Source organism: Hemicordylus capensis, chromosome 1, assembly GCF_027244095.1.
Source record: "Hemicordylus capensis ecotype Gifberg chromosome 1, rHemCap1.1.pri, whole genome shotgun sequence".
NCBI lineage: Eukaryota > Metazoa > Chordata > Lepidosauria > Squamata > Cordylidae > Hemicordylus > Hemicordylus capensis.
Genome location: NC_069657.1, coordinates 95,621,101 through 95,642,572, shown reverse-complemented (window position 1 = coordinate 95,642,572; position 21,472 = coordinate 95,621,101). Strand labels below are relative to the sequence as shown.

The window sequence follows — 21,472 nt, the reverse complement described above, 5'->3', positions numbered from 1 at the left end:
TAGAGATTTGTGGGTCCCCCACAAGACATATTAACTTTTGAATATGGAATGTGATTGTGGCACCACCAAATCACCTTATCATTGAAAATGACAGTTAAAAGTCATATTTTGATGACTTCACTACAGCATGTTTTCTTGATAGGACTGGGCAGGAGTGAAATCGATTTAAATGCTATTTATAAAAGCCATTTATACCTTGCCCTGACGAGTTAACACCCTCACCCCACCTGCGAACCTCTGTGTAGTTTTTTTTAAATCTTCTAATTCTAGCCGCTTGCCGCTTTACTTGCCGCTTGTCTTCCCTTGCCGCGAACCTCCGTGCATATTTTTAAATTCCGATGCTGAGGGGATGGCTGGGGATGGCTGCTGGGTGGGGGATGAGCCAGTGGTCCTTCTACCCGCCCGCCCCACCCATGCCTGCTTTGAACCTCTGTGCTTAAAAAATTCCTGACATTCCAGCCGCCGCGCGGCCGAGGGGACGGCTATGGGGGGGGGGAGCCCATGGTCTTTCCACCCACACACACCCCGGCGGCGGAGGATCCCAGAGCGACGCCGTGGCCTGCCATCCCGCCCGGCGTTGCTTCCCAACTGTGAGGGACGCCTGCGCAGTAACGCCTGCAGGCGTCCCTCACAGTTGGGCAGCGACGCCGGGCGGGATGGCAGGCCACGGCGTCGCTCTGGGATCCTCCGCCGCCGCCGCCGGGGTGTGTGTGGGTGGAAAGACCATGGGCTCCCCCCCCCATAGCCGTCCCCTCGGCCGCGCGGCGGCTGGAATGTCAGGAATTTTTTAAGCACAGAGGTTCAAAGCAGGCATGGGTGGGGCGGGCGGGTAGAAGGACCACTGGCTCATCCCCCACCCAGCAGCCATCCCCAGCCATCCCCTCAGCATCGGAATTTAAAAATATGCACGGAGGTTCGTGGCAAGGGAAGACAAGCGGCAAGTAAAGCGGCAAGCGGCTGGAATTAGAAGATTTTAAAAAAACTACACAGAGGTTCGCAGGTGGGGTGAGGGTGTTAACTCGTCAGGGCAAGGACCGGCACTCAAGTCGTCGCGGACCGGCACCGGTCCGCGGACCGCCGGTTGAGAAACACTGGTATAAACCATTTCGGGCAAGGATCAAGAGGGCAGGTGGTAGACCGCATGATTCCAAGCAACCTGTCTACATCCTCAGGAGTAACGAACTGAAACTAATCCAGGGTTATAACATAAGAGGAGCTGCTGGACACCTTGGCATCAGACTCTGTAACGATTGCGGAGTTTGAATCCAAGTCAGCCCGAATACGAGAGATTTTGTCCACAAAAAAACTCATTAAAAACATTACAGCAAATAATTGTTGGTTCTAAGTACTGCTTAAAGGGGGAAGGGGTGCACATTAGCCCCTTCATGACCCTGAACAACTCCGCCGGATGTGAACTTGTGGACGCAATACGGGAGGAAAAGAATCGCTTCTTTGCTGCACGTATCGCCTGAGCATAGATTTTCAAATGATCTCTATGTAATAATCTGTCGGATTCGAGTTGAGTCTTCCTCCACTTGTGCTCTAGTCATCTACCTCGCCATTTCAACCCCCGTAGTTCTTCCGTATACCAAGGGGCCAGTTTTGAAGCAGGTCATAGAGGACTCTAAGGAATGATCGTGTCCACTGCCCTGGTGAGCTGATTATTCAAATTCTCCACCAGATTATTGACAGGGTCACCAGCAAAGCCAACACTAAATCTCTTCAAGGCTTCTTGGAATCCTATTAGATCAAGATCCTATTGGATCTAATGGGCCCCCATCCTTGCGGAGGTGGGACGTGGTTGTGAGTCCAACCTTAACCAGATGGTGGTCCATCCATGACAGTGGGGAAATCGCAGGAGTCCTCAACCACAGGACAACACCTTGTTCAGAGTGAAAGACCAGATCAAGCGTGTGACCAGCAATATGTTTCAGTCTTGAGACTACTTGGGATAGGCTCATAGTTGCCATGGCTGCTATGAACTCCTGAGCCGCCCTGGACAAATTGGTCCGAAAGTGAACATTGAAATCCCCTACCACCACAAGCCTGGGAGACTCCAATGCCAAGTCCGAGACCAAGTCCGTCAGCTCAGTTAGGGACTCTGTTGGGCAGCAGGGCCATCGGTATACCAACAGAAGTCTCAGTCTATCCCAGGTCCCCAGACTTAGGTACATACATTCTAAATGGTCAGACACTTCAACAGGGATCCTGGCAAGGTAGATATTGTTCTTGTAGATCACAGCCACTCCACCTCCCTGCCCACTTCTCTTCCCCTGCTCCTCAACAGAGTACCCTGGAGGAAGAAGCTGGGACCAGACCAGGCCACCTGCCTCCCTCAACCAGTCTCTGTAATACATACCAGATCGGCCCCTTCATCCAGAATCAAAATCATGTATGATTTCAGGTTTATTCTGGACTGACCTGGCATTACAAAGAGCAAGATGAGGCTCTGAGGGTGGTTAGCATTGCTTTCCAAGTTCAAAGAGCTGGCAAGACAGCCAGAAGGGGAGACAGCAATTAAGATTCTGATTTCCCTTCCCCTGCAACGGCCTGCTGACCTGTCAATGTTACTTCTTCTATTCCCTACAGTTACCTTTACCTACAGATACCATATTTTGCATGAACGCTCCTGCCTGAATTCTGTTAGGAACACTTTTGAATGTACCATTTTAAACACTGAAATATGCTTGGGGGCACACTTAAATAATTTTTGGTTGTTTTAGCAGACATTATGAATTAATGATTGTATTTTAATGGTTATTGTTCTCAACAGTTTAACACTCAATCAAATTAATAATTCCAAAACAACATATTGCCCATGAAAAGCAGATCTTTCTTGGATTCAAATGTACGATTCAATTTTACCATATATGGTCATTCTATAATAAAATGAATAATATTTGAAGTTGAAATCCTACACATTTCAAACCGTTCTTTTACTTCCCTTTTGCAAACACATTAATAAAAAAGCTGTAATACATACATTCAATTTCTTGAACTTGCCTAGAAGTGTAATCTACACAAAATGACTTTGTCCAGTCAGCGTCGGGCCTCACCTATTTGTGTGTGTGTGTGTGTGTGTACGTGGGCATGTGTGCACACACAGACAGGCTTGACATGTCCTGTACCATGAAATCTGGACTCCCTGTGTGTAAAAGTATGTGAGAAAACTGCCAAGGTTTGTTCAACCACTAACCCCAATACTCATGCTATCTCTAGCAGTAACCGTATCCCATACTTTCCAGTGAGATAGTTTCCCTACAATTTCTGGTAATATAATGAGGTCTGTTTTTGTTTTTTGAGCGGGGGGAGGTGTTTGGTAGTCTGGGCAAGATCTACCCTGTTTCCCCGAAAGTAAGACCTACCCTGAAAGTAAGACCTAGCAGTAATTTCTGATGTACCGCTAATTGCCCTAGTGCATTTTTGGGGGCTAAAATTAATATAAGACACTGTCTTATTTTCGGGGAAACACGGTAGAACCTACCTACAAAAATGGCATGTTACTATCTTTCATAATTTGGTCTGGGAGTTTCATGTTGGTGAGTGGGGCTTTATATTATATGTCTCAGAGTCCTACTGTTCTGAATTTAATTAAAGTTGCTTCCTGTTATGAAAAATACTTTGCAATTTTTGATCAGGCCACAATATAAATGAAGATGCAGTCTCTGATATCACCTTACTGAAAACACATCTCATTTTATTTATCCCTCAAAGTAATGTGGTCCTCACTACTTTCATAAGTATGACCATACGTCCTGTGGATTCTGTTCTGTATTCTCAGTTAATTTCACAATAAGGTGTCCTCAAACTGAAAATGCCTTTTGGCTGAGTAAATATGTGTCTTAGGAGCATCTTTGTGCTCAAAATACATATCTTAGACCTGTATCGTCCATGATGTAACCAATTAATCCCCCCCGCCTAAATTTAGGAAACATTTCAAGTGTCAACACTTTTTTTGAAAGTGTGTTTTGAGTAGTTGCCATTGTCAAAGCCCTTCCACCAAAGAAACTGATTAAACATAGGCATTTTGTTTCTTTCCCTGATCACTGATGAAAATTAATGTGGCCAAAATATAGTGCCCATTGCTTGAGGAAAAGTCTGTCATTTGGGGGGGGGGGCAATGCAAACCTTCCCAGAGTGCTTTCTGACTATAACAGTTTGTAGGTTTTGTAAAAAACAGTTATATCCAATGATGTCATAAAGGTCATTTTGCTCCAGGATAGGTTTTTTTAAAAGTCATTTTATTGAGTAGCCTTTTCTGAACATGATGGTACAGAAATAATTTCTTTTGCAATTTGTTCAAGATAGTCCCCTAAAACCGGTACCTTTTCTATTCTGTTGCAAAGCCTTGCCATTTCCTCTTGTTTTCCCTTCCTCCTCAAGAGCATGCTAAAGACATAAATAGGATAAACATCTGAAGCATTCCAAAGCTCGTTTGGGGGCTCATAAAGAGGACTGCATAAGCCACTTAATGGCACAGCGGGAAATGACTTGCCTAGAACGCATGAGGTTGCTGGTTCGAATCCCCGCTGGTATGTTTCCCAGACTATGGGAAGCACCTATATTGGGCAGCAGTGATATAGGAAGATGCTGAAAGGCATCATCTCGTATTGTGCGGGAGATGGCAATGGTAAACCCCTCCTGTATTCTACCAAAGAAAAACTGCAGGGCTCTGTGGTTGCCAGGAGTCGACACCGACTTGAGGGCACACTTTACCTTTTCTTTAAAGAGGGCTGCGTAGAAAGATATAGATAGGTCTACAATAAGCACACTTCTAGTCTGTCCTTACTTCCACTTTTCTTCCCTTCCTCTGCTGTCTCTCATGTTTCTAGTTCTAAATTGTGTGCCCTTTGGAACAGGGGCCTGGTTTCTCAGCCTTTGTAAATGCACTGTGCCAGTGGATAGTGCTACATAAAAACTGTGTAAATCAGGCCTTATTCATTGACATGCACATTAGATTGTACCATTTTAGATTGCATGTGGGGGCACACCATTTTTTTTGGTCCACATTAAAACAAACAAATCACCTTTCTGTAAATAATACACTGCTGTATCAGGGAGAAATGTTCTAGCCCTGTTCTCTCTGTGCAAAGCTAATTTAACATTTGTAGGGAGTACTGTTGCCATGCCCCCCGGAATTTCGGGTATCACCCGGATTTTAAGCATCTCACCCAGATTGCTTAACTCACCTGGATTCACCCGGATTTCACCTTTCATTAAAATAATAATAATAATTAATAAAAAACTAAGCTCTAGCCCTTGTAGAAGTGGAGTTATGGAGCAAAACTTGCAATCACAACTCTGCTCTACTGCTGGACTTGGATTAAGAGAGGAAGAGCACAGGAGGCTAGCTGGTTGGGTTTCACTTTCACAAGTACAGGAATCCCCTGAGGAATGTTGCCTTGTTTGTTATCAGCAGGGGATCTCAGGCAGTTGAGAGGATAGCTTGCTTACCTGCCTGCTTACCAGCCTGTGCACTGTAACGTTTAAAGACTTTTTTGGCTTTACTTTCGATGCGTGCCTACTTAGAAGTAAGCACCGTTGGTTTCAATCAGACCTTCTCTTAAATAAGTTTGTACAGAATAGCAGCCTTAGAAAAAGCTGTGCATTTTTTTCTGTTCATTTACTGCTGTTAATATGTCAAGGAAAATGGTCAGGCAAATATATCTTCCCCAAATTGTTGGTAGATATCCAGAGCAAATATTAGTGAACTGGAAAGTGCAGCTACTAATTTTTGCATGCAAATTATTTGCAAGCCAATTTACATAATATGCAAATTAGGCACCTGGATTTGGAGAGCCAGAATATGGCAACACTAGTAGGGAGGATTTTTTCTTAAAGGGACAGTTAAAAATCTGATCCTCCTGCAGTCTGAAATGGTGCGATTGATTCTACTACTTCATTCCACTGCATGTTTACACAGCCTCTTATAAAGCTTCTTGTTATGCAATTGTTAAAAAGGATATCTTTCACAAATCTGCATATTGATTTAGAGCATCTTGTCTGACTACAGTGTGCAGTCCTCAAGCTGCAATGATCTCGAAGTGGAACACCAGTTCACAAACCTGGCTGGAAGCCAGCTGTGCATATTATTCAGATAAGACCTTCATAGATTTGCAGACACAGGAAAGTTATTGACACACAATTCTGCCCAACCTAGTGTTGTATGTGATATGCTCATGTGGCCAATCACTTTGAGGTGACATCAGTAAGAGGAAAAAGTCCTTTCTTCCTTTCAGCTCAGTTCAATCTTAAAATTGATCTCTGACTGTGCAAATGTCCAACCTTAAACTTAGTTTCTTAATACCTAAACAAGTACCTTTAAAGCCAAATAAACCTTTGAAGTCATCTAAAACTAATATTATATAAACTCTTAGGTTAATTAATATTAGTTAACATTACCACTCTTCAGCAGTTCCTATTACCCTCTGGCAGCTTTAACTCAATCTTCAACAGCCTTGAAGTGAATGTCTAAACATGGTGTAGCGATATATGAACAAGCTTAAGACAACTTCAAACTTGCATGCTGTCTCTCCCGTGTGTGTGTGTGTGTGTGTGTGTGTGTGTGTAAAGTGAAAACTTGTGTTTTTCAATTTAGAACAAACCACAATTCCATATATGAAGTGGGGGAATTGTGGTTTGTTCTAGCTTCTTGTTTGTTAACAAACCAGGATATCAAGCTACAGTTGATCCTGGTTTGGAAAACGTAGAATGTGGAAAGTGTAGTTTGTCTTTCATATCAGGATCTGAAGCCAGGTTTGATCCTAGTTTCAGATCATAGCTTGAAAACATAATATGGTTAGTACAAACTACTGTTTACTGCATTTGGCTGAAGCAGCAAACTGTTGGTGGTTGCAAATTGGAAGCTTCTGCTTCTAGGCTCCTTCCCTCAAGCAAGAGGGAGGAGTGAGCATGCAAGCTTGTGGTTTGCTGTATATAAAAATAAACAGTGGTTTGTTACATTTGAACAAGGCCTATATCTCAGAAGGTAGCTCAGTATTTTTCCTATATGGCAATGAGATAAAATTTAAATAAATAAATAAATAAATAAATATAATTTAATTTTATCAAATTTTTATACCACCCAAACTTTAGTCTCTGGGCAATTAACAGAATAGCCTAAAACCACCTAGTAAAATCATGATTGAGGTCAGATTTGACCTGGGAATCTTCCAGCACACAACTTTAAACACTACACATTAGATCAACTGTTATTTTATTCTTCTAATTAGTTTCAGTTTGTAGTGTAGAAACAGTCTAGCCCTCAGATTTTCTCTCCTTTCATCTAGGACTGATGTAATAATATTTGTTTTCTTTACATCTTCATAAGGCTCTCCACACAGGCAGTGTGAAGAGCATAAAGGGGATTTGCAGGGAGAGTGGGATTGACCCGCTCTCCCACAGATGAGCAGGGAGCCTTCCCTGGGTGGCTGGATCAGCTGCCCAGACAATTACTAGCTCCTTCACAGAGCTGGTTGGGACGGCGGGTTTGGGGGTCTCCCAGCCCCCGGAATTCACAGAATGCCTCGCACAAGTGCACGGGGCATTCTGGGTAGTTTTCCGTCGCCAGGAGGCTTGTTGAAGCCTCCTTGTCGGGGGCTACTCGTGAGTCTCTGTGGCACGGAGCCACACTGTGGCGACACATGATCCCCTAACCTGCTTTTCAGGCTCTCTTGTGCCCGAAACCTGGTTTAAGTGGCGGGCTACCCAAGAAGCAGCATGGCTCCCGGCGGTTTTCACGTGCTGAGGAAACCGGGCTGGGCTCCCTTAGCCTGGTTTTCCACTGCAGATGAGAATAGCCTCCATGTGTAACCACTAAATTTTCACTCTTGCATCTTCTGAAATGTTGAGCACATGGTCTCTATTAAATTTGTATTGATTATGCCATACATGTTTAACAATACATAGAGGAGTATTTAAATGTTTCTTCATAGCATTTGAGGCAACTAGTTTTGCAAGACCTACTAACACAGTCCTGAGAACAGGGGTATTGGAGGGTTTATCTGAATCATTGTTGGAGGATGTTGAACAAGAATATGTGAACTGACCATGACTGAACGTGGAGAGGGCAGAACCATGATGTTCAAAGGATTTGAAGTTGTCATGTGTTTCATTGGATATAGCTGACCCTTCTATGCTTGATCAATGGTTGCTGTTAAGTTGTGGGACTGGGATGTGACCAAACAAATGGCTGGTTACTGCAACAATTGCAAAATAATTCACAGACGTATAGTATATGGTCAATAATATATTTCAGGAGGTGTCAGTTTTTTAAAATATTGTTTCTGTTGACAAGTACTGGGAATGAAGTGCAAAATGACAGTCAAAATGTATTGTCATGACCATGGGTCCTATCAAGGACAGAAAAAAAAGACAAAATACCTCTTCAACTGTGTCGCCCTCAGATACTTGTTTCATTACTGAGGTCTCTCCTGCCCTTCTCAAATACAAGCTGTGATTTAGTTTGAGAGAGAGGATAGTTCAGGCAAAAGAAACAAATATTCCAGGGGTACCACAAATGCCTAGATCTTTGTGTCTTCCTTGAAGTGTGAACTCCTGATTGCTTCCTTAATTAGTTCTTCCCTTTTGCTCCATCTTACAAATGGAAGCACAAAAGTGCAGGATTAAATTATCGGGCAGCCGCTACCAATTACAGAAAATAAATGAAACATAGAGCCAGGTCACCATTGCGCAGCATATCCTCAGCAAGGGCATTATGCTGAAGGGTGCTGAACCTCTTTTAAGTAGCTGAGTTATTGACTTCAATAGGAGGTGAAGGGTACTCAGTATTTAGCAGGATTCAAGCCTGCTTGAAGCTTTGCCATGTGACAAAGCAGTGAATGACTTGGCCTGTGCAATTGCATTTAATTTACATTCCAGTAGTTTTCCCAGTGCTCCTGGCAGATACATCTTTTCTCCTTCCCTGAGCCCTCTGCTTGCTTAACCTCAGTCCCAAAAGAATGAGTAAATGTATTCAGGGGCTCATAGCAACTTGCCTAATAAAAAGTGCGGGAAAGTGCTCCTCCTCCACTTTCCCTGGTTGTCTTGAAGAAATCCTGGTTGTATTTACTAAGAGTGTTCAAAAGAGTGCTGTCTAATGACCTTTGCCCTCTGTCTTTCAGAACAGAGAACGTGTCGACTTGAAGGTGGCCCTGCTAGAGATGGTGGAAAGGTTAAAGTTCAAGTGTGCAGACCCCAAAGTAAGTTAATAAAATTAAAATGTCTGCTGTCTTCTTGCCTTTGTCTCCTTGAGAAAAATGCACTGTATTGCTAATGACTATCTGCACATTACATTAAGATCTAATTAAGTCTGACATTTTTTAAAACATGCCAGCTTTATATGCAGCCATAGAGATAACAAGTAGCTTTTTTCATCAATCCCTCCCTTTATTTTATGACTTGAAATACAGGCCGTAATTGTTTTCACTGAACAGCATTCCAATGTAGTTTTAATATTTATTTATCCCATTTGTATCCTGCCGTTCTTTCAAAGAACTCTGAAAACGTGGGACTAGCCTATTTATCCTAACAACATCCCTGTGGAGTTGGTTAGGCTGAGAGATTATGCCTGGTCTAAAGTCACTTCATATCAGTTTTGGTCCAGTTCTGAGACAGACCAGGGTAGAGTCTGGGTCTTGCACAGGTAGGCATGTAGTGAATGGCCAGGGGCAGAAACCCCTGCTAACTTGGCAAAGAGGCACCTTTTAACATGGTGATTCTCTTTATTTAGCAGCAGGAGAGTAACTGGCCCCATCCACCCCCAGCACAGTACTTCCCGTGACTGTTGCTGGTGTCTTATCTTGTGTTTCTTTTTAGATTGTGAGCCCTTTGGGGACAGGGTTCCATCTTATTTGTTTGTTATTTCTCTGTGTTAACTGCCCTGAGCCATTTTTGGAAGGGCGGTATAGAAATCAATCAATCAATATGGAGCCATCATAGGGCTGAGTTTAAATACCCGGTTGGACAGACAGTAGCAAAGGGGTTGAAGCAGGTGACATAGTCATAGATGGGCTGGGGTCTGATACCTGATCAGACTGAGAAGAGCAAAGGGTGAGGCCAGATGTGGCTGTGCAGTTGCTCAGCACAACTGGTTGCTTAGTGTATCTATGTAGCATTCTCTTGTCTCTCCCTCTGCACTTGTCTGTCTGACTTGATATCCAATCCCAGCCTGTCTATGAGCCTGTGCCTCTTGCTTTGGTCCCTCTGACATAGGCTGACTGCTGGAAGTCCTGGTTTGACAGACTCCCTTTCCCCACCCACTGACCAGTGTTCCCTCTAACAGGGATTCCCCAATGTTGTTGACTACAACACCCAGAATCCTCAGATGCAATGGCTTTTGCTTGGGGATTATGGGAGATAGTTAACAACATCTGGGAATCCCTGTTAGAGGGGACACTGCCCTAGTGAGCTTTGTGACCAAGTGGAATTTGAGCCCAAGTCATCTTGGTCCAAGTCCCAACATCCTACTCATTCGTTACTCTGCACTGATTGGCTTTCCTTAAGGACCTGCCTATTTGTGTTATCCTTAAGGACATGCGGGTTGTTTTTCGGAAAACAACCTGCAGAAGGGTTGATGGTGGTAGTGTGGCACACAAACTGTAATGCATTTGCTGGGCTACAAAGATATACACCTCAGCAGGGATATGAGATTGCCATTGTCTCTTTTTCTCTTTTGTACAGTAATGAACATAATTGGGTGCCCTCTGGACAATATTTTTCTATATTTATTTGCATGTATTTAACAGACCTGCATTTTTTGTTAAATTTTATAAAAAGTGCCCCAGGTGGTGGAGATAAAAGAAGTTGTACTCCTCTTCCTAATGGTGACTTGCCCTAGGCAAGAAATTTTCTTTGAAAGCAAAGAGGTTGTTGGAACCCCCCTGAAGCTGATAGAGGTGTGTGCAAAATCAGCTCGAGTGGTTAGGTTTGAATTTGAACCAAACTTGAACCAGGGCAGCCAGGTTTGGTTTTGGCCTTGCTCGAACCCTGGTTTGGTTCGAATTCAAATCCAACTTGAACAAGTTCTGAAAAGTTCTACATAGGGTATAATGGGGACTCGAACGGACCCATTATTCCCTATGCAGAGCACCGAGGGGCACAAAACTGGGTTGAGTGGTAGGCACCCATGGGTGCCAACTACCATCCAAACCCAAAGCAATTGGGCACTTGTATGATTTTTTTTTTAAAAAATGATATTTAAAAGATGTTTCCATTTTCATCATTTCCACTACAAGGAATAATGCGGATTTGAGGCAGCCCCATTTTTCCCTTTGGGGAGGGGGTGCAAAGGCGTTCCAAAGCAGGTTTGGGGTAAGGCACATTGGGCAACAACTCCCCACTCAAACCCCAAACTTGTGGGGTGTAGTTTTTTCTTTTAAAAAGCCTTCCATCCTTCCGAGGTCGGTAAAATGAGTACCCAGAATGTTGGGGGCAATATGCTAAATCATTGTAAACCACTTAGAGAGCTTCGGCTATAGAGCGGTATATAAATGTAAGTGCTATTGCTATTGCTATTGCTATTGCTAAAAAAAAGGATTTTTAAAAGTTTCTGTCCTGCTTGACAGTTCTCTCAGTGAATCCCTGTGAAGAACTTATATAGCATTCAAGAATCCAAATTTGAAGTGGATTCTTGGATGCTATATAAGTTCTTCATAGGGATTTACTGAGAGAACTGTCAAGCAGGACAGAAACGAAAACATTCCTAAAAAACAACAATCTGACTTGGAGTATGAGTGACTTGGAGTATGAGTGAGGAGTTGTTGCCCAACGTGCCTTACTCCCAAATCCACTTTGGGGGCGGGGGAATGGGCTGGTATGCCTCAAATCCCCATTGTTCCTTATGGCAGAAATAATGGAAAGATCTTTTAAAAATCATTAAAGATTGCACAAGTGCCTGGTTTCTTTGGGTTTGGGGTGGTAGTTGGCCACCCATGGGTACCTACCACCTAACCTGGTTTTGAGACCATAGGAGGCTGCAATCCAAGAGTCAGTGATGCAACTAAAGAGACACCAAAGTGCAAACCAAAAAATTACAGTAGAGAGACAGACCTGCACTACACCATGAGATTGATATCATCATGACAACTGCAAACCAAGAAAACCAGCGGGAAAGGAAACAACACTAAGGACAACAATTAGCCTGCGGCCACACAAACCTAGGAAAATTGCTCAAGGCAGCAAAAACCAACAAGTTACGCAAATGTTAAAGAGGCAAAGCAATTTTTAAAACCCACATTTAATAAAAAAATTTAAAATAATGCACCTTGAGATGTTTTCCTTCTCTTTGTGCATGCTACAATAAAGGAAAATTTGTCTCAGACTGGCAGGGATACCACATCTTTGCTGAGAGCCCGCATAGCAAGGCTAGACTCAGACATGTGGTGGCACCAGAGTACTGACTCATCATTGGCTCTGCATGTGTGTTTGGTGCATGTGTGCTAAAACTGATGGGAAAGAAATGGGGAAAAACTATATACATACAGTATTGTACAAATATGTGTGTGTGTGTGTGTGTGTATGTATGTATATGTGTGTGTACATCTACACACACACACACACCCCTGTACAGTTATTTACACAACTATCTACACAGAATAAACCTCCCACACACCTATCTACACAGCAACCACAACAACCCCCCCACACCTATCTACACATGCAGTGCACATCTGCCTGCGTAAACATTTACAGTCAGTCTAACGCATTCACACAGTGCTGCACTCGATGCGACTCCCACCCAACCTAGTGTTTGTGTGTGTGTGCCCACGCCCCCCCCCCACTGCTCCTGGCCAGGTGTTCCAGAGATGTTTAGCATCATGAGTGACCAATATCATGGGCCAACCACTCACTCAGCTCAACTTCCAGCTTGAGGTGGCTCAGCAGGGGGAGTTTGACCTTGAGGAAGACCAATTGCTTGACCAAGCCAGGGTCCAGCCGAGAGTGATGGGGTGTTACCACATTGGCAGCACGTGAGAACACCTGCTTGCTCTGGACACTAGTTGGCAGGCAGGAGAGGAGGTGTACAGCGACCGCTGCCAGGTCTGGCCATGTCAGTGGGTTGCCCAAAATTGTATGCGGTTCATCTCTGAGTCTTCTTCCACAGGCTCCTGCTGGTACTTGGCAACTGACTACCCAGCACTTGTGCAGGGCCTGGTGGGCCGAGCCTCCTGCACCCTGGATAAGGTGCCAAGGCGCACCCGCTTGAACCACTGGGCAGAATGAGCAGGAGGAACTGCCTGTTGTGTGGGCACAGCCGCCTGGGATGCCATGCTGCTACATTGGGCGGGGGGGGAGAAGGCCTGCCCGCACTGCTGCTGAGTGTGGATTGCGCATGCTCAGGGGGTGAACCATCACCCTCCTGGTCTTTGGTCCTCCTGACCTCCTCCTCTCTAACTCTCTTGATCAGGAGGTCCTCCACCTGTGCAAGTTGCCAGCATGAACAACATTGATAGTTGGGTCACAGAGACGAGAAAGGACATACACCTCTCTGTCACCCATCAGCTTCTCCAGGAGAAGAGCAGTGGGTAGAGCCTGGCTCAGAGGAGTGGCATTGGCACACATGCTCTTCATGGCAAACAGGAAGGACTTGAGTGCCGACATCATCTTGGACATGATCTTCCACTCTGAGTTAGAGAGGTCACACACACCTAAGCCCTTGTTCCTCACCAGGTTGTCGAGGGCTACCTCCTGCTCCAGCAGGCGCTGCAGCAAGAGGAGGGTGGGGTTCCACTGGTTCTCTACATCCCCAGGGATGCATTGGATTCCATGCTCACACTGCCTCTCACAGAGCAAGTGCCTGGACTTCTCACTCCGGTGGAATTGGGCTGCAATCTTGGGGGACTTCTCCACAAGCGCAGCCATGGCGACAGCAGCACCTAGGGGCGTGTGGGCCTGTTCCATGGCCACCCTGGCTTCCTTGAGGCCTAGGGCATTCGCCACAGGAAGGTGAAATGTGTATGCCAGTCACTGTATGTTAACACAAGCTCAACACCTGCTCTAATGCTGCGGTGATGTTGGAGGTATTGTCTGTCACAGTGAACCCCCGGCTGAGGCATGGCAATCTGTCTGGCATTCAATGACAGCTGCCATCTCTTTGATGTCGAATTGCGTTATGGGACAGGCTGGACACAGAGACCGCACCAGAGTTCCCCTCTCTCCAGCCCCCAGCAGTGAGGGACAGGAAAGCAGTGTGCATGCCACTCACACTGTTTCAAATATCAGAGGTGAAATGCACACTGGTGCCAGGCAACACTGCACTTCGCATTTCTGACATAAGTTCCCTACACCGTCTGTACGGGGAAGGAACCATTGTCTGACTGAAGGTGGTCCTTGAGAGGATGATGTAGTCGGGAGCCAGCATCGAGTATCCGGCGGAAGCTGGTGTTCTCAACCAGCGGGAAAGGCTGGTCGTCAGTGACCATAATCTCCCTTATGAGCCAGGTGAGGAGGTGTGGGTCTGTCCAACCTTGATGTTCCTTGCTCCCCAATGGTGCTTGTGTCCACCGCTTGACTGGCAGGGTCCCCTGATTCAGTGAAGAAGCTGGTGCATGACCCTTGTCAACGCTACCCACAGGCACACTAGTGTTGTCAGTGGAGGCAAGGAGATCCGGGTGACGGCGCTGCATGTGCAGCCACATGTAGGTTGTCCCCAGATGCTTAGCATCTTTCTCCCGACTATCCTGTGCCATTCAGTGAACACAGTTAGAGGACGATGGGGCATTTTGAGGGACCTCAAAGTGTCTCTAGACACTCCAGACCTCCTGGATGCCATCTTAGACTGCTTTAGTGCTGCCCGCCGCTGCCAACCTTACCACCCTGCATGCTAGAAGGGTCCGGCTGAGGCTGAGCCGGTGCCCCCTGCACAGGAGCAGACCCTTTTCTCAGAGTCAGTTTCAGCCCCGGAGGACCCAGAAGACTGCCATGACTTGGGCAGCAGGGGCCAAACTGAGTGGCAAGAGGAGGGGGGGGCATGAGAGAGAGAGAGAGAGAGAGAGAGAGAGAGAGAGTGGCTGTGCCAGCAGCTGTCAAGCCCCTACCCTTCACCCCCACCATGGAAGCATCAGTTTCACTGGCAGGCCACCAGGGGTAGCAGCTTTGGTGGTGCAGCTACTGGGCCGGAGGGAGGCTCTTCCAGGTAGGAGAGCCTTTGTTGCCATCTCACCAGGAGCAAAGAATTGGCTGATGGGTAGCTGTGGCACCCTCGCCCATCTTCTCTGCTCCACCCACCCTTCACTTCCTGCACCAGCAGTTGGGCCACCACTCCTTCCTCTGCCTGCCATATGCAGATACCCCTGCTAACTTGGCAAAGAGGCACCTTTTAACATGGTGATTCTCTTTAGCAGGGGAAGAGCAAATGGCCCTATCCACCCCCGGCACAGTACCTCCAGTGGCTGTTCCTGATGTCTATCTTATGTTTCATTTTAGATTGTGAGGCCTTTGGAGATAGGGATCCATCTTACTTACTTACTTATTTATTTATTTATTCTCTGTGTAAAGCACCCTGAGCCATTTTTGGAAGGGTGGTACAGAAATCGAATAAATAATAAATAAATATGGGTCTGAGCCTTGCTCTGGACATGGCGCTCAGACATCTTCCCTCCCCCTGGGGCTTTAAAAATTTTTTTTAAGGAAAAAACAACAACCCTAAACCTTTGGTTACAAAAACTAACCTACCCACCCACACCACCCAACAACAACAGAATATACACATACAGTAAAACAGTAACAGTAAAAGGGGGAACAACTAAAGGGGACCTGCAAAGGAAGAAAAAAACCCCTACAAAAATACACAAATACTTCCCCCAAAACCAACCCAGGAGGCCTTATTTACTAGAAACTAAGGGGCAAAAAGGGTAACAAAAGGCAATGGACTTAACCCGCAGTCCTAAAGTTTTCAGGACTCTGGGTGGCGGAGATGCTGCACGCATGGGCCGGGGGGCTTCAGCAGCAGCCCAGCAGAACAGCACTGGCTGGCGGCAGCAGCAGCAGCACACACACACCTTGGGGGGGGGGCAGGTGGGCAGCCTGCAAGTGGGCCACCCACCCACCCAAACAAACAAACAACCACTGATGAAACAAAAGTGCAAAAGCACACTTAAAAAACAAACAAACCAAAAAGCAGGAGAAAAAAAGCCCTCCCCTCCCCCCAAAAACAACAAACAAACAAAAAAACCCAGGCAAGCCAAGAGCACAACCTGTGCTGCAGTGCATACAGAGGGGGCAAGACTGTGGACACAGTAAACCCAGAAAATAAGGCACTCAGGGGAAAAGTGTAAAAATCTTTTTAAAAGGTTGGGGAGCAGAGACCTCAGACCAAAGGCCTGAAGCCCCGGCTGGCTAGCAAGCTGGGCTAGAGCAGCAGCACTGAAGGGCAAGGCCAGGGCCCAGTGACTGCAGATTTTTATTTTTTTAAGGGAAAAATAACTAAAAAGCAAAAGGGGACTAAAGAAAAATGGGAAATGGACCAAACAAACAAACATGGCAGCAGGACAGACCTGGAAAAGCAGCAGAGACAGATGTTCCACAGCCAGTAAGGCAAGCAGGCATCAGTAGCAGCTTCCTCTTTTCCCAGACAGCACATGCAGAGTGAATTTACAAGGCCAGGGGCTTGCTTTTAAATACAAGTTGAATCTCTCTCCTTTGGAGCTCCCCCTGGCCAATCAGCTGACAGTTCCCCATGACTGGCGATCTTCCTAAGCCTGCCACATCTGGCCAATCAGGGAAGCAGGAGCTCAGCCAATCAATTAAAGTGACACAAGTGTTACAAAATGGCCACTGGTGCCTAAAATGGAGGTTAGATCCTCCGAACATGTTTGGACCAGTTCGAACTGAGCCGGGTTCAGTTTGAATTTGGACTGGCACTGCCAGATCAGTGCCAGGTTTTGTCCGAGATTGAACTGAACCAATTTGGATTCAAACCTTTTTGCACATTCCTAGAAGCTGACCTATGATTCTTAGATATATGAGGGTTATTAGAATGGAGAAAATGTTTTGGATTGACATGCTTTTGTACTTTACCTGCAAAGCTATACTGTAGAAATAAAATTGTTTCTACAAATTCTGTTATGGAACTTGGAAGATGGATAGTTCACTACAGTTTAATTAGAACCCACACCTTTCCGCACAGCAAGAGGTGACTGATGGGGAACATGGGGTGTTAGGAGTTCTTAAAATATGCTATATGTTCAGTGCTCTTGGAAAGGGGCCTTTTGTGAGTGTCAAAATGGGAGCTGAGCTGGTGCATTGCTTTTGTTTTCTTCCGGCACTATGAAATGGGCTGTGCTCGGTGTCTAAAGGCATCTTGAGAAATACTGTCATTGGGGTCAAGGGAATGGTAATTGTTTAATACAATATCATGGAATGAAATAAAAGATATATGGGTCACATTCCTGAACTGTGGGCATCTGAACAAGATTAATAAATGCAAGTTACTTATGTGGTGGTATTATAATTAGGCTGCCAACTGATTAAAAGTTCTTAGATGTATCAAAAAGCAAGGTAGTTAATCTATTGCTGTAATACTTACATTGATTCATTTATACTGAGACAGGTGGTATTTGTGGAGTGTTGAATAACAAGTATAAAATAATTGTAATAGGATGGGGCAACACTCTTAAACTTACTGGCCAGCATCTTGCTAGTGCACTTGTTGAAGGACACTACATTTTTGCAAGGAAGTTGCGTGGATCTGTGCTGCTACATCTGGGAGCTTGCATTCCAGACTAGTGTTGCACTAGAGTAATGCTGTTGTGCTAGCTTAAGGACACAAGAGCATTGTGCGAAGAAAGGAGTGTCTGTCCAAGACTAGTAGCAGAAGACATTGATAAGTTGCACACAGTGTTCTCTCTAATTTTTTTCATCTGTGTGCAGAATGAGTTTTGTTCTGGGCAGCAGGATCAAGGCAGTGTGTGTACATGCATTAAGAGTGGGACCTTCCTGATTCGACCTGAGCGGGATCTAAAATGAACTGAGCAGACATCAAAAAATGTGTGAGTGCATGCGCACACCTTGGAGGGAACAGTGGTTGCACAGCTTTGTATATGTCCTGGAGAAAGTCTTCCCTGTAGTTGCACAACATCATGGAGCACCACAACTTTTATACAAAATATGTATAATTAATACTAAAGTTTTAATGTTAAAAATAAAGCAAATGCAGCTAATCACGTTTTAAGTAAAGAATTCACACTAGAAATGAAATGAACATTACTTCTTCTTGTAAACAGTACAAAATAGAAAGACTCCATTAAAGAAGACTATCCCTTCATAATTTCCAGACCAATCTTCTTTTCCAAAAAGGTGTTAGGTGGTTAAATTTCAGCATTGCTAAAGGCTTCACAGTGCTTGGGGGCATGTTTTTGCAAGCAAAAAGGAAGGGAAGGAAAGGGAGAAGCAAAAATCATTGCCTTATCACCCTCCACCCAAACTTAGCTTTTTAAACAAGTGTTTGATTGCTGCAGTCTTCCGCTGTACAACATGTGGACCAATATTTATTAGTGAAAACTTAAGGAAAGTAGGCTTTTAAAAAGGACACACAGAATAACCATATCATTTTAAACTTAACAAAAATAAGCTTATGAAATCACCCAGTTGTGTGTGTGTCCGTCCCCATATGTGTGTCCTTATCAACTTCACATGCCTGGACTGCTTTGACACATAGGGGTACCTCAATGGTGTAATTTGTGATGATGTAATCCACCCCAATTCAAGATGGCAGATGTATGAGTAATTGAGGTAGAACTGATTTGACACAAATTTAGTACAGTTGTAGGGACACACGGGGCACTTCAACAGCATAGTTTATGATGATGTAATCCACCCCAGTTCGAGATGGCAGATGCATCAATGTTTGCGGCAGAAGTGGGCTGACTTATAAATATGGTAATTATCAATTAAAATTATAGTGAAAGGAAAGTAGGCAGAATAGTTCTTACCAGAACTTCTTATTGTTATATTAATAGTTAGTTTTCTGTCTTCCTTTTTCCAAACCTGTGCCACTTCACATTTTCAAACATCTCTTCATAATTAAGTATCCGTTTTCTCTCTCTGTTAAATCCATATAGTTAAAACAGGTAAGATTTCCTCTCATTTAGGAATACTATTAGAAAGCACTATTGTTTAGGGATATATTTACTAATAAAACAAGGACACTGTGAGAGACTTCTCCACTTCCACAGTGGGATGTGTGTGTGAATGTTCATGTATCTTCCCTGCCTCTGGAGGTTTTCTGTGCTTTCCAGAAATATATGTCCCTTAGGGCTGTGACCCTCAGTGACATATATTTTGAAGGCACAGAGTACTTTCAAAGTCAGGGAATATCACTGAAAATTGCTTCCTCTTCCCAGTGTGCTGCAGAAGTGGAGAAGCCTCCAGCTGCATTAAGAGCAGCCTCCTGCTATGAGGACATGGCTCCTGCTGCATTCTCTACTAGTCAGGATGTCAGCCTTTGTTACCAATTTCCCCATTGACTTTTTGATATACTTAATAACAGAGGAAGTATAGAGGAGTTGTCAGTATTTTTGGTCAAATTTTGTTGTTGAGCTACAGAAGTGAACGCAAAGAGAACTAGATAACTTCTTATTATAGCCAGAGTGTCTCATTTGGATTCATATGCCAATAGCCACTTGTAAGGTGGTGGCTATATCTATAATATATCTATAATTCAGAACTATTAATTCTCCATTCTCTAGCCCTTGTGTATATTCCCTTAAGGTCTCCTAGATTTTTCCAAATTTCACACAGAGCAGAATTCAGTCAAATGTTGAAATCAATGAGACAAGTTAGATATGACTAAAATGTCCCATTAATTTTAATAGGACTTAGTCATGACTTGGTCTAGATCCTGCTCAGAGTATTTCATTACTCTGAAAGTTTCTGGTATATTAATTAGTAGAATAGTGAAACAAAAAGAAACCAGCAATAGATGAACTGTATTGATAAAAATATTCCCACTATAACTCATGAAAGTCTTCTCTTACTCCATTTTCCCTTGATTTCTTTCATCACTAGCACATAATTTATCTTGGTTTATTTACATATCAGTATCTAAGTATTTAGAGAGCTTTCCCCATGGATCAGTGTAGAATTCTCCCCTTTGTACAATTCTAACACAAGTGTGTTCTAGACAAGTTTTAGAAAACAGCAGCAAGCCTCAGCAAAGCTACACCATCTGTAAAAATGCATAACTATTTTGCAAACTCAGGTTGATATTATTAAAAAAAAGTTGAATATTTCTGGGGAGACTATTATCTCCCTTTTCTTGCAGTGAAGCATATATCTCTATAGATGCATCTGTCTTTCAAGGGTGCAGGCAGCAGCATGTATTCCCACCCCCCATCAATTCTGCCCCATGAAAATCGCGTTCTTCTCTTTGAAATAAAGCACATGACATCAGAGTTAAAATTTTGACTGTTGTGGAAAGGACCCAGAAGTATGCTGGTGTGTGTTTGTAGTGGCTTTTTAAAAGCTGAGGAACATGTTTGCCCTAGAGATATGTTGAAACATAGGAACATAGGAAACTGCCATATACTGAGCCAGACCATTGGTCTATCTAGCTCAGTACTGTCTTCACAGACTGGCAGCAGCTTCTCCAAGGTTGCAGGCAGGAATCTCTCTCAGCCCTATCTTGGAGATGCCAGGGATGAGGAAATGAGGAAAAGAATGAGGAAAAAGCTCTCTAACGTTTTCTGAGTGAGACTCTGGGTTTAGATGATAAGGCCTTGGGGGTATATAATGATTTGGATTTTTCCCCAATCCGTCACGAAGAGAACTTTAAATCGCAGTATAGACATAAATTTAAAACCGGAGTCAAATTTACATATTACCACCCGAGATCAGCTAGTCGGCTAGATAGACTCTGGGCTCCCCCTTCTTTTGAAGTCTACAGGTGTAAACTAGTACTTACCCCATGGTCAGATCATGCGGCTGTGGGATTTATTTGTAATCTTTCTGAGGTAATTCCACATGGTAAGCCCTTGTGGCGATTACACCCAAAAATGTTAAGTGATGAATATCTCAAAGGTGTCCTTTTATCAGAACTGAGGCGACAGATCCCTCGGCTATTAGAGGCAGAAGATGATCTTTTGGGAGCCTGGGAGACACTTAAAAAGAGGGTGGGCTGCCGTACTAGGGCAGTGACCAGCCGGACATATAAGAGAGGGGTCAAAAATTATCAGAAAGCGATCACCCGACATCTGTGGATTGTTGATAAGATGAACAGGGGAGAAGCCTTCGACGTGGAATCATGCCACCGCTACAAAGAGACAATCAGGACATTTCAAAATGAGCTGCAGCACAGGCGTTTAGAAAATAAGCGGTATCACTTCAAAGGGTCTGTAGTTGAAAAGGGGGAGTGGGCAAAGGACAAGATGCATGCATCTAGTTTGACATTCCAAGGCCTGCGATCGGATGGAAGTAGCCCACTAATGGCCGACCCCCATGATATGTTAAAGATCATGGCCCAGTTTTATACAAACTT

General features: G+C 44.3%; 1 protein-coding gene across 4 annotated transcripts in view; it reads left to right on the top strand.

The window, feature by feature from the left end:
- Positions 1 to 21,472, top strand: part of TRIM44 (tripartite motif containing 44) — a 147,247-nt gene that overhangs the window by 12,274 nt on the left and 113,501 nt on the right. For all 4 annotated transcript variants that reach the window (XM_053283128.1, XM_053283129.1, XM_053283131.1 and 1 more), the window contains exon 2: positions 9,123 to 9,200. In XM_053283128.1, coding sequence (XP_053139103.1) covers positions 9,123 to 9,200 — 78 coding nt within the window. The remainder of the gene's footprint in view (positions 1 to 9,122; positions 9,201 to 21,472) is intronic.